This window comes from Passer montanus, unplaced genomic scaffold (assembly GCF_014805655.1).
Source record: "Passer montanus isolate IOZ18808 unplaced genomic scaffold, ASM1480565v1 scaffold4, whole genome shotgun sequence".
NCBI lineage: Eukaryota > Metazoa > Chordata > Aves > Passeriformes > Passeridae > Passer > Passer montanus.
In genome coordinates, this window is record NW_024368818.1 from 5,705,038 (window position 1) to 5,722,478 (window position 17,441).

Sequence of the window (17,441 nt, forward strand, 5' to 3'; positions counted from 1 at the left end):
ACCATTTTCTCTTAGCTTTCCTTCATGGTAAATGGTTTTCAATTTTAAACTATGAGGATTCACAGTAAAACAAAGACTTAGAAATTAGAGTACTAATAAGAATTTTAGGCTCAGCAAGAAAAAGGGAAAAAAAGGAGGCATTTCTTACAAGTATGGAAGCAGAGAGACGCTTTCCTTCAACACAGTCCACCATGGTCCACAAGGCCTTCAGGCTCCATTCTGGGGAATAAGGAATTCTTTCCACGTTTTTGTCATCTGAAGCAGGTCTGAATCCAGCCAACAGAACTCGTACTGCTTGAACTGGGTACTTCAGCAGATGACAAGGTATGTGGCGCAATCTGAAAGCAAAAGGAGAAGCGTTTGCCCACAGCAATCCACCGGCCAGTAAGGACATGAGGATGGCTGAGTGGCTCATGCAGCACTTTTCTGCTGTGGGAACCAGGACTGGAGTCTGTGCTCTACAGAAACATGCCAACATCAGACCCAACAATTCATCAGGCAGGGCTAGGCCTGCTGAAAGACTTGGCACAGGAGCTATCAGAAAGCAGTCCAGCTTCAGAGACCCCTCCCCAGTACCCTGCTGAGGGAGAAGTCCCAGGAGCCTGCAGCACAGGATCCAAGTGTGAATCACCACAATGCAGCTCCACAAACCTTTGTGGTCCAAATGCTTCACACCTGAATGTGCTCTAGACACACTACTGGTAATAGGTACCTGGGGGTTTACATTGTCATCTCCCCATTCTTTATCTCTCTATCCCAGAAGCAAGGGAATGGGGAAGGAGAGAAATGCAACTCTGGAACAGAAGAGACAGTCTCCCAAGACCCTAACAGACTGTAAAGCACAAAATCTGTTCAAACCCCCATTTCGGCATCATCTTCAGCAATAAGCTTGAGAGCAAGTCACTGTGATTAAGCAGCACATTGTGTGTGTGTGTGTGTATATGTACTATATATACAGGTTCTATATATGCACTGTAGTACTATGTGCTATCCACGTACATGTAAATGTATATGTATGAGAAATTCAGACAGGCTTACAGAACCCTAAAAGCTTGGGATGTTTGAGACACTCAGCTGACATCTGTGTCAGCACAGGAGCAGTCCAGAGCACTATCCACATACATGTAAATGTATACGTATGAGAAATTCAGACAGGCTTACAGAAACCCTAAAAGCCTGGGATGTTTGAGACACTCAGCTGACATCTGTGTCAGCACAGGAGCAGTCCAGAGCATCTCAGAACTGCACAGAACAGGGATCTGAACTTGTGTTTTCCACACAGGCAGAGCAGGGTATGTCCCACTCTGATACTCCCTTACCCCTCAGTTTATTCCCCAGCTGTCTTCTGTGTAGAAGACAGTCACACAAGACTGGGATTTGTTTGTACACCTGGATGGCTCAGCCCTTGTTTTGAGTAAAGGTTCTCACGTGCAGAAGCAGATTAACCTGAGCCCACTCACAGGTTAAGCAAGTGGAGATAATGGAGAAATCTGATATAATAATAATAATGGGCTTCTCAGAACAGCCTGAAACAGAGAAGCAGGTGCACAAACCCCACACCCTGCAGATGGAAATTTAACCAGCCAAAACACTTTCTCTATAACTGAAATCCAGCAGTAAATGATGGTAAAAATATATACGTAGTTCTAGAAAAATTAATAATAAATGTAACATACATGTATTTATTTTTAAGTACATATTTTATAATTTAAGTGTATACATACATACACATAGACATTTTACATGCAGTTATTTCTTATTTACCTGCTGGTTGGGGCAACTAAGTAAGTACCATAGTCAACAAACTGAACCAGAATCTGAACAGGGACAAGCTGTGTAATAGAGAGGAGCTTTGCTCTATACCACAAACCATCCACATATTCTGCAAGGCAAGGCAGCTCTGTAAAAGAAAGAAAAAAACCAAAACCATCACATAACACCCCACAGTAGTCAGTGCAGTACAACCTGACCCTGAAATTCAACTTTACTTTGTGACCAAGATTAAGTCTCCTCTTCCTCAACAAAACTGTTCTATGATTTCGTTTCATGCATCCTCGAATTCTCTCTGAACTCCACTCCAATCAGTACTATGCAATTTAAGTCAAGTTTCTCTACCTCACATGGCAATGATGAGAAATAACAGTAAATTGCTTGGTAAAAGATAGTGATCCAAACAGTTTAATGTACCAGCTTTTCAACTTGGACTCATCTGCACAATCCAGTTAGCAAACAGACTGATCTCCCAATGAATAGACATGTCTGAAAGACAGGAGGCACATAATGCCTACAACCTCACCCAGGGTTTTATGAGTTGGCAGAATCAAGTATGAGTGAGAACTGCTTTCTTCACCAGGTTTTAGACAGGTTTTGTGTTAGTTTAGGCCCAACAGCTGTGGACATTAAAGTGGTGCGCCTTAGGGCTCACACAACTTCTAAACATTTGTAACATGATTTGCTGTATGTAACTTTTGTCTTTTGAATATTTAATAAAACTGTCACAGTTCAGTGACAGGTGCCTTCAGGGTAAAGTTTTATTACTGCCAAATGGGATCTAAAGTCAGTTCATAACTCTAACAGGCATCAGGAGTCTGAGTTCTGTCCATCATTTTCCAGTGGAGGAGAATGACACAAAAACCTCAATTTAATGAAGAGTAAAAACGTATTACAGTGTATCATGTAATTATAGTGTGATCTTACTCCTTACTCTCCAAAACTTTTATTTAAAGATACATAGAAATACAAAAGGAAACTCAGGCTTTCTGAATATCCCCATGAAACAACAGGGAAAATAAACATACGACATACCTTTTTTGAAGTTTGTTAGATGAGGAAGTGTCTTTACAATTTTATTGCACCACTTCAGGGCTTTACTAAGGCTCTCTGAGTCACAGCTGGCAGATCTCTCTGTGGCAGAGTGCTTTGTAAGGTTCTCAGAAGAATCAAGACAAATATAAACCTATTTAAAGAAAAGGCTCTGATGTTAGTGTTTTCTGCAGTTAATTTAGAAACCAGGAATTCCAACCATTACTAAAAGGTAACTTTTAATCCAGATCCCATCTTTGAAAGGTTCAGCATCTCCTTGCTCCCCTTTCTTCTCTATTTCATCATTCAACATTCAAAGTCCACACAGGAATCTTTTATTCAATCAATGCACATGACATTCTGCATTTTGCCTGGAAGATTGGGCAGAACTTCAGGAAGCTGTGTAGGCTTACACGAAATTCACTATTGTTCTGCCACATTAAATTCCAATGACCTGTTTTCTTATTAAAAAAGCTAACTAGCAGACTGCAGCTAATTAATTTTTCTAGAGAAATGCTTATAGAGAAATGCTTAGTGTTTCACTGCCCCACCTATGAGGTTGTTTCAACACAGTGCTCATCCAGAGAGCTGCCCCACACAACCCCCTGCAGCAACAGCTCGGGACCATTTTGCAGCCTCTAATGCTCTAAGATTGCCAGCTGTGATGTCCTTTTCCCCAGCTCAGTGGGACTGCAGCACGTGAGGTGCTGACCAGCCACCCTTACCTCCTTGGGGGACACCAAGTGGGTAACTGTGACAGGAAAGGTTTCTCCTGGAACAGGCAGTGGCTGCAGCAGGTACGAAGGTGAAAGGTCTCCTTCAAACACCCCCTAGACCAAGACAGACTTCAGCTGAGCATCATACTGAATAACAAAACAGAAACTAACTTAGGTATGACTTCTGGTTCAAAGGAGTTACCTAAGAAGGCGTATAATAACAACAAACAGGGTGTCCTTGATGACAGCACCCAACATTGCAATGTACAGATATTTTTCTCAGCAGCATGGCATTATCCAGTGTATCTTTTAGAACCATGTATTTGAATTCTACATGTCATTTCTGCGTTTGGTTCACCACAAAATAAACCCTGGTGCATTAAATTATACTTTTAGAAGGATATATGGCACACAGCTCAGCTAGATCATAGGTCCCAAAAAGAGCTCATATTATCTCTTGTACTTAAAACATGATGAGTGAAAAAATGTACAATTTCTCCAAAAAACATTTTTACACATTTATACTTGAGGAACACTGTTGGGGTCCACTGAGTTCCCACAGAACACTTTTCATTATGCCCCAAGAAAAGAGAAAAGTAAAAGCAACATATGTAACTGGGAGATGAAACAATAAATTATGACCCTTTGTTTCCCCTGCAGGATCTGACAGTGGATGCAGTACAAAAAATCATTATGTTCCTCAAACTTAACTAGGAAAAAAGATTTTTTCCATTCAAAGTACGGACTCCTACAAGTAAAGAAAGGATGTCTAACTAAATAATAGATACACATAAACTGAATGCCAGATTTCTGCAGAACTATCAGAGCACTGTGACTCAGAGCCCACCTGACTACACCTGGACACACACCTGGAGTAAGAGTCACTGCTGTAAAGCTCAGCACCCTTGGAGGTTCTGATGCATTCTCCAACATCCTACTGCCCTACCAGGAATCTTTCAGGCTAGTGCCTAAGCTAGGATTGTCACATGGTAACAAAGACCAGCTCCTAAGCTCATCAGTGCAGTGCAATGAAAGCACATCTCAAAGACAGAGACACACTGCAGCAATGGGTGCAGTGACAGGTGCAGTGAGCTCTGCTAGCAGTTGCAAGGCTCACAAAATAGAATGAAGTCCTTATCAGTTTAACTTACCCCAAATCACAGATTTGAAACTGTGCAATAAAGTTACAAAACTACAGAATAAAATAACAGATAATGGTTACACCTCATGGGAAAATAATGCACTTTAGTGTCCTGTGAGCATGGCTGCTGAGTCTCTACAGCTAAAACCAGAGCTGATTATGTTTGAACGTGTTCAGAGCTGCTTGCTTCCCACTTCTGCTTGATTTGAAGCTGTGAAATAAAGTTACAAAACTATAGAATAAAATAATAGATAATGGTTACAACCTTGTGTAAAAATAATGCACTTCAGCTGCCTTGTGAGCATGGCTGCTGTCTCTCTACAGCTAAAACCAGAGCTGATTATGTTTGAACGTGTTCAGAGCTGCTTGCTTCCCACTTCTGCTGTTCCTGAGATTCAGCTCGAGTTCTGGATACCTTGGTTCTTTTCTGGTCAACATCTGAACACTTCTGATGTCTGTTTTCTTACAAATTGTTCTGAGTCACTTATTCCTGGAATGGATCTGCTTAATGCTATTATTCCTTGAGGAAAGCACTTCAGACTTTCTGAATGCTTCTTGCTTGCAACCTTCTTAAACAGCTTTATTTTTGTTTTCCAAATTTAATTTTTGTGTTAAAGGTACAAATCTCATTTCCAGATCCATATTTAGTTTGCTGAACGCTGTGTGTCGTGCTGACTTTATGAAAATGCAACAAGAGATTGATTTACAATGAGGTTTTCCATGGTTACTCAGTTCTAATATACACTGAGGGATTTTCCTAACTGCATCATGAGCCCAGTGGCAGACAACTCGAGCCTTGCACCAGCAGTGACAGCAGCAGACTCTGTACTGGAAAATTATTTTCTGAAGCAAAGATGTTCATTGGAAAGAAAAGTACACTGGCAGACTTAAACAGAATTAAGAGAAAAATGCAATAACAAAGTCTTAGCAATTTAAATAAACCTGACCCTCAGATTTCAAGAACAAAAAAAAAAAAAAAAGAAAACAAACACAGAGTCCTCAGATTTCAAGGAAAAAAAAAAAAAAAACAAACACAGAGAAATTACTTATGTATGGTTTTTTTGTGTTAAGACAATGAAGTTAGGTGGAAACTTCAATCCTCCCCTAAAGACACCAGGTAAGTGTCCCAGACTACTGGAATAAAGAACCTAGGTAACTCCCCTATAAATCACTGGCTTTATGATGAAATACTTGATTTAATTTACTCCATCCTTAGATATATTTCTATCTAAGAAATGCCCTTCAAGTGACAAAAGTACTACTCTATTCCTAGTGTTCTAGAGGAACACAAAAACTAGCTGGACTTTAAACAGAAGTGCAAAAATCTTTTTCTTACAGAGCCCATGAACAAACTCTTGGCAATTTACTGTTCCACAGAGTCTTAAGAACACATTTTAGCTTCCCATGTTGTGCTGCAGACCTGTGTGCTCAGTCCTACTGCTGAGCACAGGTCACAACAAGGAACTGAATAATCTTTCCAATGTTAGAAGAGCAACAGCAAAAAGAGGACACACACACAAGTCTCACCAGCTTTTGTATGTCCTGGCAGTCTTCAGCAACACAGTACCTCTGGTATGCCATGAAGGATGAGAGTGACATCCCCCCAAAATACAGGCTGATGGACAACTTGCCCCACGGGTTATCTGGTAACTCCTATTTACACAGGACAAAACAGGATTGTAATAGCAATACTGGCTGAAGTTTTAGAAACAGTGACCAAGAAATTCAAATCTCTCTTGTTGATATGTATAACATTCAAAGACACAAGACCAAGATGCCTATTACCATCAGTTATAGCACAAATGGGAATACCTCTTTCTGATATGGAAGCACCAATTGCTCATCCTAACACTAAAGTATTATCCCACATTGCTCACTCAAACCCTTCCCCTTCACAATTTATCATTAATCTGTCTGAAATGGCTTTTCAGACAATATAGATCATGTGTTTCCTTATAATTTTAATAAATAAATTTAAGCACATCCAGGTTAATTATGTCAGAATTTTATCACTTAAAATAGAATTTAGAACAATTTATGTTGCCAATACGTCGATTACTTGTCAAAATGACAACTCAACCTGAACAGGGTGAAAAACCAGCACTAACTCTAATGGACATATTTAAGGCCTGAAAACTATAGCACGGGTAAAGTCACAGAAGTAAGTTTAGTTGTGATTTTTCTTTTGTCTAAGAAATACATTTACTGCTATACTCCCCCATGTACCATTCTTAATGCCAGTTAGAAGAAAAAGGACAACAAAAACTTTGCTTCATTCCACATCTATGAATAAATTGGGCTACCTTAACATGAATTTCAACCTCTTCATTTTTGAGAAGTTCTTGAAGATATTCTACTGCCTCCTGCTGCCAAATATTTCCAATCTAATTGGAGAAAACCAAGAAACCAACACATTAAGATGAAACAAGTAATAGTCTTCCTATTCTTAGGATAGATGGAAATACACAACTACCATTAAAAAGAAATCTGACTAGAGAATACACATCATTAGTTTGTCTACAATAATTATTATCTGCTATTTGGTGCATTAAAATTTAAGTGACAATGCAACCCACAATTTTCAGATCCTGAAATGGTTAGAAAGAGATGCTGCTTGCCAAATCTAACTGATACTATGTACACAATGATGTACATGCACAAAATTGTCTGAAGCATAATCCAAAGAATTACAGAAACTAAGATAACACTCAACAAAACACAAAAAACATTAAATACTTTTATTCTCTGCTGTATCTGTTTGCTTTCCAGCTTGTACACTTACAAGCCTCTCTTTCACAGAATCATAGACTGGTTTGGGTTGGAAAAGACCTTAAAGATTGAATTTGAACCCTCTGCTTGTGGGCAGGGGCACCTTCCACTAAATCAGGTTGTTCCAGGCCCCCTCCAACCTGGCCTTGAATCAACAACATCCCTAGGCAGCCTGTTCCCATGTCCTGCTATCCATGTAGTTAAGATTTTATTCCTAATACTAAATCTAAACCTGCCCTCTGTCAGTTTGAAGATGTTCCCCCTTGTCCTATCACTCCCTGACTTGTAAGGAGTCCCTCCCCAGCTCTCTTGTAGCCCCCTTTAGGCACTGGCAGGTGCTGAAGATCTCCCTGGAGCCTTCTCTTCTCCAGAAGAGCCCCAACTCTCTCAGTCTGTCATAGGAGGGATTCTCCAGCCCTCTGATCTTCACTGCCCTTCCCTGCACTTGCTCCACAGGTGCTGCTCTTCAGGTGTTCTCCTGACCTGCAATCCCTCTCCAGGCTTGGCATAGACCGAAGAGGCTCTTTTGCTCCACAGGTGCTCTCCTGACCTGCAATCCCTCTCCAGGCTTGGCACACGTGTAGACCGAAGAGGCTCTTCCCCTTCCCTGAGACACGGGCCCCACAGGGCCCCACCAGAGCAGGCTCCTTTAAGTGAGTGCCATCATCCAAGCAGCCCAGCCTCTGGCTGGGGCAACAGTCCTGTGAAGATTTCTTGACTCACCAGACTGGAGTGAACCTTTCAAATTCCTTCCCTCCGCCAGGCAGGACTGATGAAAAAACTACTGGCAGGCCACAGATCCCTACAAACACTCTTGGGATCTGCAACCCGTGCAGATACAGCCAGGAGCAGTCTGAGGGGTACCACTGGTGTCAACAGGAGTAGATACCTAACTCATGGCACTGGGTAACAGTGAGAGGGCTGGCAGCCTCTCAGTGATGTCCCTGATACAAACAGGCAGGAGCACCATCCCTCTCTAGAGTGTCAGGTCAGCACGTGGGCTCCTCTGAACCCCTCTGCAGGGAGCAGCCACTCCTGTCTCCTATCACCCACTGCCTTTGCCAGCTGCACTGGGGGCTACATGGGGAGCAGAGGGTGCTGCCCTCCTCAGCCCTGGCCTCTCTCCTGATGGGACAGCTCTGTCCTCATCAGCCCCCAGAGTGATGAAGCAGTGCTGCAAGTGAACCTCACACTCTGGGGAAAATCTCTTCTTGCAGGTCCTTGCCATTGCAAGCTTCCACTCTTCTGCATTATTGCCCCTTCTCTCTTCTACACGTGCTGCTGGGAGGGTTTCTGGCTGTTTGGCTGCAGGTCCACTGCAGACTGCACTTGGAATCAGCTATCCAACCCCTCCTCAGCCTCCTTGATTCTACACAGCCCTCTCACCACCTGCTCCAGGAGCTTTCCCACCTGGGCATGCTACCTTTTGCTGGCAGGTCTGTTGCCTGTCCCACCACCCCTGCAGCCTTCCTTACTCCATCAGTTTAACTATTCTCAGCAAATAAAAGTAAGCTGGTAATTTCAGCATTTCACTTTTACTAAGTGCACCATTCAGAATAAGCAAGGTGTGATGATATGTGAAGATGTTATTTACACACCAATTACTGACAAAAACCCCTAAAACAATTCAGCTGTATTAGTTTACATTGTTTCCTACACAGCCAAGATCAGAATGTCTGCCTGTCCCTGCCCCACCACCCCTGCAGCCTTCCTTACTCTATCAGTTTAACTATTTCCAGCAATAAAAGTAAGCTGGTAATTTCAGCATTTCACTTTTACTAAGTGCACCATTCAGAATAAGCAAGGTGTGATGGTATGTGAAGATGTTATTTACACACCAATTACTGACAAAAACCCCTAAAACAATTCAGCTGTATTAGTTTACATTGTTTCCTACACAGCCAAGATCAGAATGTTAGAAACACTGATTTGCAGGACTCCACAATCAGATTGTCTTGCCATTCTGCACTAAGAAATCCAGGACTTACTTTTTGCTGATGCTATTGTAAAATGAATTGTCATTTCAGAGTACCCCCATGTGAACCCCACAGTGTCCTGTCTCTCAAAGGTTTAACTCCACTGACAGCTGCCTTTCAAAAGGCAAACGTGTTGGGCCCTGACAAGGACCTGCTGAAACAATCCTAATCATCTCTTCTCTGAATCCTGGCAGGCAGGAGAAGAGGCCAGTACTGCTCTTTCTGACTAAGCAGGCATTGATTGGAGCAACCACCTACCAACACATGGAATGTGTCACTACTCACCGGCAGCGTCTTGTAGAGCTGACAGGGGATGCAAAATGGAGGAATGCCCGTGTAGAATGTGGTTGGATACAGGTGACACTGAGGAATGCTCTCTATGTAACCACGATCAATGTACTGCACCTACAGGAAATGCAAAGCTTTCCTGAAATAATTCCCAAAATACTTAAGTTCAGTAAGGGAATACGTTCCTTTACAGCATTACTTTTATGGAGGAAAAAAATAATGGTTTGATGGTAAGTAGGTGATGAAACAAAATGAAAAAGCAAGAAAAGATTAAAAAAAGTGGTGTGACAGATTAGAAATTCAGTTTATAAACTTCTCTTGCAAGAATTCCTACCTTTTGTGGAACAACCAACATCGATTTGAAATTGAAAGGAAAAAAATTTGTGACCTATGACAGATTTTTCAAATCTGCATTCAAAAGTTATGAGCAGACTCAAGAGCTTAGGTAAGATGAACTGCTAATGAGAAGAAGGCTCTATACCTGTGCAGCAGAAAGAATTTGAAACAGACAGCCAGTACTTTTTGGGTGGAGATTAGGGCAAGTGTGGGATTATAAACCTAATTGTTTTCAAAGCACTCTACATACTACCAGAACAGCAAAATAAAAAACCTAAAAGGGATTACTTACAGGAGATCAAGAGCAGCTTTTTACTTAAGAAAATGAATCATTACTAGGGAAACTACAGGAAAAATTGTGACAACTGAATTAGGTAGACAGATCTGATCTTTAAAATAAATGCAAAAATGAGGACAGTAATTCACACCTTTAAGCAGAATGAACAACTGTATAGGTCAGCTGAATGAAAAAATGTTAAATCCATTATTTGTTTCAGAGGATTGGATTATATGCCTTTTTTAAACACACATATGCAGATATACATACACCCTCCCCCCTTACCCCATACAATCAAACTTACCTGGAGAGTACTACCACTGACTTCTACAATTTTAGCTCGATACCACATAGTATCTGATCCTCTCACAACACAAGCTTCTCCCTTCTTCCAGCAGTAGGGTATCAGGAGACCAAGGCCTTTGAAGGTACTTTGTATTTCAGCCATCAATTTGTTTAGTGCAGTTTCTTGGGAGAGGAGGTGAAATTAAAAAATAATTAAGAATAAGTCTCTAATATTAATGCAAAATATTTCCATCAGTAAACCCCATCAGATCATGATGACATGTATAAACAAACACATGCAGCTCTAAAATATATTTTCCAACACCGATACAATATGTATGTTCAATATCTAATGTATGCAGAAGAGTTATTAACAGTAAACTGCATTTCCAATTCTGAAGCCATTAGTAATTCTGAATTCTAATCTCAGAAGAACTTACAAAATTTATAGACTCTCTATAAGTGACACCTAGGCAGCACTACATCAGAGCAAAACAAAGCATGAACAAGACAACAACTCCCAAGCCACTGTTTCAGTGGTAAGACACCATAAAACAACACAGAAGAGGTGTCCAGAAGAACCTCTCCTGCTATGGTACAGCCTACAGCAAGAACTGCAGGAAGAACACAGTCCTGTGCAAGTGCAGTTACTGTACTTGGAATTTTTAAGTTTCAGGAATAAAAATAGTTACATAATCTAGTAGGTAAATGCACTTGTGGAGCAAAAAAAGACAGAATTAATGTTCTCATATGTAAATATTTCTCTAAAGCACAATATCCTAACATGGAACTAAAGAGTGACACTGCATCAGTTAGAAGAAAATGAAAGAGGAATATTCCAGAACATGTACCAGATAGGTGTTCTGATACACATTCTGATACCCAAGAGCACTCAGATTCATAAATGTATTTTCTTCTACATAAACTCACCAAATGATTTTGGTATTATATAAATAGTTCCATCGCCTCCAATACAACTCACTAGAGCCTGGAAAACTTTTGCTTCAGGCACAATGGGAGATTTATATACTTCATCCATTTCTGAATGAGGCAATGGCTCATGTACTTTGAGTGATTTTTGTTCACTCTCTGAAATAGTGGTATTTTCCTCTGGAACAGTCCTGTTTATTGCAAATTCAATTTTGGAATTACAACCATCCAGCTGTGTGTTCTCCTGCTCAAAATGTACTTCAAGATGTTCCTTGGAGACTAAACAATCCCCATCGTCTTTAACAGTTCTAGAAGATTAATCAAATATCAATATATTAGCTGACAAAGAACTTCAAAAGTGCAAAACTACAAACTAATACAAGTAACACAGAGAAGTGGCAGAGGTATCTCAAAATACTGTCAAGTATCTCATCTACAAACTTAGAGAAATGAAATGTACCATGTACAAAAAAATAACATTCTACTCAAGTAAGTCCACTGAAGATGGAGGTCTGTTGCTAGACCTGTAGAACACAATCCAATTTTTTAAATTCACTTATTAGTTTGGTCAAATATGAACATCAGAGTCTGAAAGAATATAAAAGAAAAGTATCCAAACCTTCTGTTTCTAAGAGCCAAACCCTGTTCAATAAGGTATTCGGAAGTATCAGTCATTTTTCCTGTTTCATCTTTGCAAAGAATTTTCACAGGCAATGCACAACCCACAACATTTTCCTGGAAAAAATGGGAGAGCTGGACAACATACTACAAATATGCATTTCTTCTAAACTACAGGCATATTTTTCATTTTATTGGTACTGACTGTCAATCAGACATCCTTGAACAACTGGTGCCCACATAAGAAGACACAGATTTATTTAATCCATATGACAGTTCCAATCATTTTACCAACTGTTCTATGCTACACATGACATTAAAAAAGAGTTGTAGAGTAAAAGCTTGCTTTTCCCTTCAGCTTTTTTAATAGAATCAAGTGCCAAACACTTGTTTTCCAGCAGGAGATTTAAACCCATGCATAAATAACTCCACTCATCACTGCTTTTATTTCCACACACTCTGTAAAATATCACTGGCAGCTGATAACAGACACTGAACAAATCAAACCCTTCTAATAATTTTTTTTTTTAACCCATGGAAGAGATCAATTGCTAATGATATTCATACAGCACTGGATTAATTCTCCCAGTCTCTGAGGCTTGAAAACTAATAAAGTAGCTGCTGAAATAACTCTCAAAAAACCTGAGCAGCTTGCTTATCTGTCCATAAAGACTGTCAGCATCCAGTGACCCCAAAGACACATCTACTATTCTTCAGTAACCAAATATATCAAATATGAAGTCCTCTCCACACTGGAGCCAACTACTCTAGTGCTACAGTGAATAACAAAAGTAAAGCACAAAGAAGAAAAAGCATCTTTTTACCTAGAGCAAACAGCTATACAATCAAGTTCTAATCACGACTTTTTGAAAGGTAAAATATTCAGCAAAAAAATCCCAAATTAGCAGACAGCGTGACAGGAATTTTATAATTACCACTGGTTTTGATTACCAACCTGTATGACTACTTTCACTTGTGCTCCAGTTAGGTAATAGGACAAGCATTCACACACTGTTGCTGTCCACTGTGTGCTTCCACCTGTGGGTCTAACATAGAACAAATGATAATCTCTAGGTACAAAAGAAGTTGGCATCTTCTGAGTATAACCACCACCTCTTCCCTCTACTAAAACTTGGCTTTTTTTCTACACTGCCTAAACTCTTAAAGAAAAAAAAGAATCTCTCAAGTCAATAGTAACATGAAATCATTATAAATTTCTGGATCTCTACAACCAGAAAAATTAAAAAATACAAGCCCAGAATTTCAAAATGAGGAGGATCATGAGTTCTAGAGTTATGACAACCTGTCATAACAGTCTAGAAAAGAGACCTTCTGTACAGTTTCAGGAGATCCAATTCATCTCAAATTCTGAGCCAAGGGAAAAGAGTATTCAATGAAATCAATCTGTTCACAACTCAGCCTATAAACATTATTTATTTCTATAGCACAGCTTCTGCTTTACTGCTATAGAGTATAACCCTTAGAAAAAACTAAACCTTTATTAAATAAATCACAACCACTACCCTATTTCTTTATTCAAAAAGCAAACCACATCCAAATCTTACATAATCAGTGCTAACAAAGGTATGTCATAATTAATGGCATATAATGCTGCCACTTAGGAAAGGCTACCTTATTTCTGTCAGTGAACATTCTATTGCTAAAGTCCTAATGGTCTTCATGTTTTCTTCAAGTTTTCTTAGACAGCTGACCTCCACTGTTTTTTCAGCTCCAGAATCATAAAGTAGTACCTGTTACACACAAGAAACCACAAAACAGAAAAAAAACACCTCTCTTGCTGTTATCTGCAAGAAATGATAATTCAAAGCATCCCTGAAGAGGTTAAAAAAATTTCCAACATTACTAGGATTTAACAAATGTTTTTTGCACTGAAAATACTTAATGACAACTCATGCAACTACCACAGCATAGCAAAGGGACAAACCATACAAGTGTGCTCAATGGGGCTTAAGCAACTTTACTGACTTCTTGGTAAACCAAGAAACACTGAAATCACTCTCCTCTACCCCTTGCTTTTTATTCTGATGGGTTTAAATTGCTGTTTGAAGGCTCCTGGGGTCAGAAAGCAGATGACACAAACCTGAAGTACACCAAGTCCCATTTCTGCTTCCTACTAAAAAGACCCCTGGGCACAACTGTGATGATGGTGGAAAAAACCCAATAGCCATGCAGTCCTGCACTACCTGCATGATCAAAAAGCCATTCTTGCTTTGGAGACACGCAAGTATCTAGTCACAAAACGCTTTTTCTGGTGCTCATTATTTTCAAATTGGTACAACAAAACACATATTTCAAGCAGTGCTGTGTGACATTACTGTGGAAAATGTCATAGGTACTGGCACAGTCCACCACCATCAGCTTAGGGTTCATGCAATTGCCTGACTACACTTGATCCTGTGGTGTTGCACTTGGTTCAACTGGCTCCCTCTTTCAGCAAGAATCATTAAGTTTGAATTACTGTAACCATCAGTTTCACACAGCTGCTGGAATCTAAAATGCATTGTTAAGACTGTAGCTTGGGAATCTCTGCCACATTCCTAAGGGCAGTGTAAATAATGAGAAAGTCAACCTCATGAGCCTTCCTCAATTCACTGCTAAAGGCACCTGAGTTTTGACAAGACAGTGAACTGATTTGCAGCAATGTACAGCATTACTCAGACTCTCAACAAAAGCAAAAGTCTGTGAGAAAATATTAACACAGAAGAAAGAAACAAAGACTTGACCTCATTTTAATCAGTGAATGCTCCCAAGTTTACAAAGGAAAGTATGAACCCTGTTATAAGGGCTTTACCTCTGCACTTGATTCAGAGACAATCCTGCGGATCTGACCTCTCTGCCACTGTCCCACATCGTGTACGTAAACAGCACAGTGCATTTCCCTCTCCCACTTCACAGGCTGTGGCTGGGAGTCTTTGTACATGGAGCCCATCTCCTCCTGTAAACTGACATTCAAAAAACCACTTTTCTAGAGACAAAATGCAATGCAGTAAATAAAAGGCTTATTCATACATTGTTTAACTAGCATACAATGAAGTTGTACTGTTTCAACAGATGCACAGTGCTGCAGTTTTTCTTCATGACATGCTAGAAATAGATGAAATGGGAGTTACAAAACATGCATCCACATTAAAAGTCTGTAAACCTATCATGTTAACTTAGACACTAGAATTAATCTGACCAGATCTGAGTGCTTTGTATGGCACTATTTGAAAACTACACCGTTTTCTCTTGGCAGCTTGGGAGTGTGGTCCTCAATGTCATGACTACATAAACGGAACCCCAGGCAGTTACAGCCAAGAAGATTAAAAGATAAATGAATGCATAAGCAACTTGCACTAAACCACAACACATTCTTAAATATTTTCAAAGAGTAGGCATGACTACCTAAATGTTACCTAAATATCAAAGACAGGCTGATAAACACTGTGTCTAGAAACTGTGTTCAGTCTTCCTAACAGGGTACTGGAAACATTTTAAAAAAAAAAAAACAAACCCAAACAAAACCCTGCTACTACCACTAATAGTAAGTTCTAAGACTTGGGATACAGGTTTTATTTAACCAGATTTCTAATGAGGGAATGGGAAGGAGAGAAGAAAGATTGAATCTTCCTGCTCTTTCTGGACAGTCTTGCATTCATCAGACTCCAATACTTACTACAATAAAACTGATTCAAAATATGAGTGAGATCATATACTTAACTTGGAATCAGAACTATTTAAGAAGCCACAATATAGTGCCAACCTCTCTTTTGCGCCTATACTTTCCTCAACAAAGGCAAGTAGGTCAGCAACCTTCAAGAAGTACACAGTATCAAATTCAACTATCATCAGAGTTTGCACTAACTATACTTCACCACTTTGTCATAAGGAGACTTTAACTAAAGGAAAGTTCTCTGAATTTCAGTACCTTTTCAGTATACTTTCTGATGCCAGCAATTGTACAAAAATTTTACTAGGAGACACAACGTGACTAATTGTCCCATATAACTCCTTGTTACAAAGTGATCTGAAATCTCCATCCACAGATTCCATGTCTGTAGGAATAAAAGCTTCTGAGGTTTTAGCAATTTCTTCTAGAGGATCATCCCATATTTCATTAGACTTTACTTCTGTTTTTTCAGTGTACCTGTAAAAGCACAAAATAGTTAGAATAGAAAGTTTAAACTGATTTTAAATGAAGTCAAAAAGGCTCAATAACAAAATAACAGGAATTATTCAACATGAAAAAAGTGAGTTGTAGCTTCAACAAAAACATTAGTAAGTTCTACTTCTAAACACTAATGATAGCAATAACATTTTTATTCTCCTTCAGAAGGTATCCTTGCACATTCAGGGAACAGAAGAGACACCACAGGGAACACCAAGATCTTAAGAAGAGAATATTTGGAGTGGCCTCTTGCCCCACAAATTAAGGAACAAAGGCCTCCGGGGGGGTCCAATCTTAAGCACAGAAATAAAAGAAGGAAGGAGCAGCACAGACAAACTGCTGTGTCCTGACACCAACTCCCTGCACTACTCACTGCCTCCCTGAATGGGCTGAGTGTAACTCAAGTGCAGGAGAGGAATGAGAGCTGCTTGGAATAAACTCGACCTGGGAAAGGGGGAGGGTAGGTGCCATAAATCTTTGTCTTCTGCATACCAATGCCTGAATTAGTAATTCAGTGCTTACGCTAATTAGTAATAACTAAGTAAAAGTACTGTTTTGCCTCCAACAGTACTTGGTAAGTGATTTCTCAGTCTTTATTTTGACCCATGAGTTTTCTTGCTCAAATTTCTTTTATTTTCCACCTTCTTTAGTTGGACTGGGGAGAATGAGCAAGGGATCATAAAATCCACCCCGTTCAAGGGATCAGTGTTACACAACAACTTAGGGTAAAGGAATATACCCGCTTGACTGAAGGCTGGAAACAGGATCTTGCTAATTAGTAATAACTAAGTCTGTTTTGTCTACTTGGTAAGTGACTTCTCTGTCTTTTATTTTGACCCATGAATTTTCTTGCTCAAATTTCTTTTATGTTCTCCTCAGTCCAACTAAAGAAGGTGGAGTGAGCAAGGGATCATAAAATCCACCTTATTCAAGGGATCAGTGTTACACATAACTTAGGGTAAAGGAATATACCCGCTTGACTGAAGGCTGGAAACAGGATCTAAGTACACATGGGACACAACAAAATACCTTTGTGACAGGGAAAAATGAACACAGCTGTTCAGGCTGCATTGCTTACAAAAATCTTACTAGAAATTGTGACTGACAGTATTAGAGTATTACTAAGATTTAGTAA

At 39.8% G+C, this 17,441-nt stretch overlaps 1 protein-coding gene across 3 annotated transcripts in view; it reads right to left on the minus strand.

Moving 5' to 3' along the window:
* RNF17 (ring finger protein 17) overlaps window positions 1-17,441 on the minus strand; it is a 41,416-nt gene that overhangs the window by 1,292 nt on the left and 22,683 nt on the right. For all 3 annotated transcript variants that reach the window (XM_039718432.1, XM_039718430.1, XM_039718431.1), the window contains 14 exons: window positions 16,067-16,285; window positions 14,951-15,101; window positions 13,771-13,889; window positions 13,094-13,184; window positions 12,140-12,255; window positions 11,521-11,828; window positions 10,610-10,773; window positions 9,690-9,809; window positions 6,963-7,043; window positions 6,187-6,312; window positions 3,528-3,632; window positions 2,806-2,956; window positions 1,765-1,900; window positions 149-338 (listed from right to left, as the gene is read on the minus strand). In XM_039718432.1, coding sequence (XP_039574366.1) covers window positions 149-338; window positions 1,765-1,900; window positions 2,806-2,956; window positions 3,528-3,632; window positions 6,187-6,312; window positions 6,963-7,043; window positions 9,690-9,809; window positions 10,610-10,773; window positions 11,521-11,828; window positions 12,140-12,255; window positions 13,094-13,184; window positions 13,771-13,889; window positions 14,951-15,101; window positions 16,067-16,285 — 2,077 coding nt within the window. The remainder of the gene's footprint in view (window positions 1-148; window positions 339-1,764; window positions 1,901-2,805; window positions 2,957-3,527; window positions 3,633-6,186; window positions 6,313-6,962; window positions 7,044-9,689; window positions 9,810-10,609; window positions 10,774-11,520; window positions 11,829-12,139; window positions 12,256-13,093; window positions 13,185-13,770; window positions 13,890-14,950; window positions 15,102-16,066; window positions 16,286-17,441) is intronic.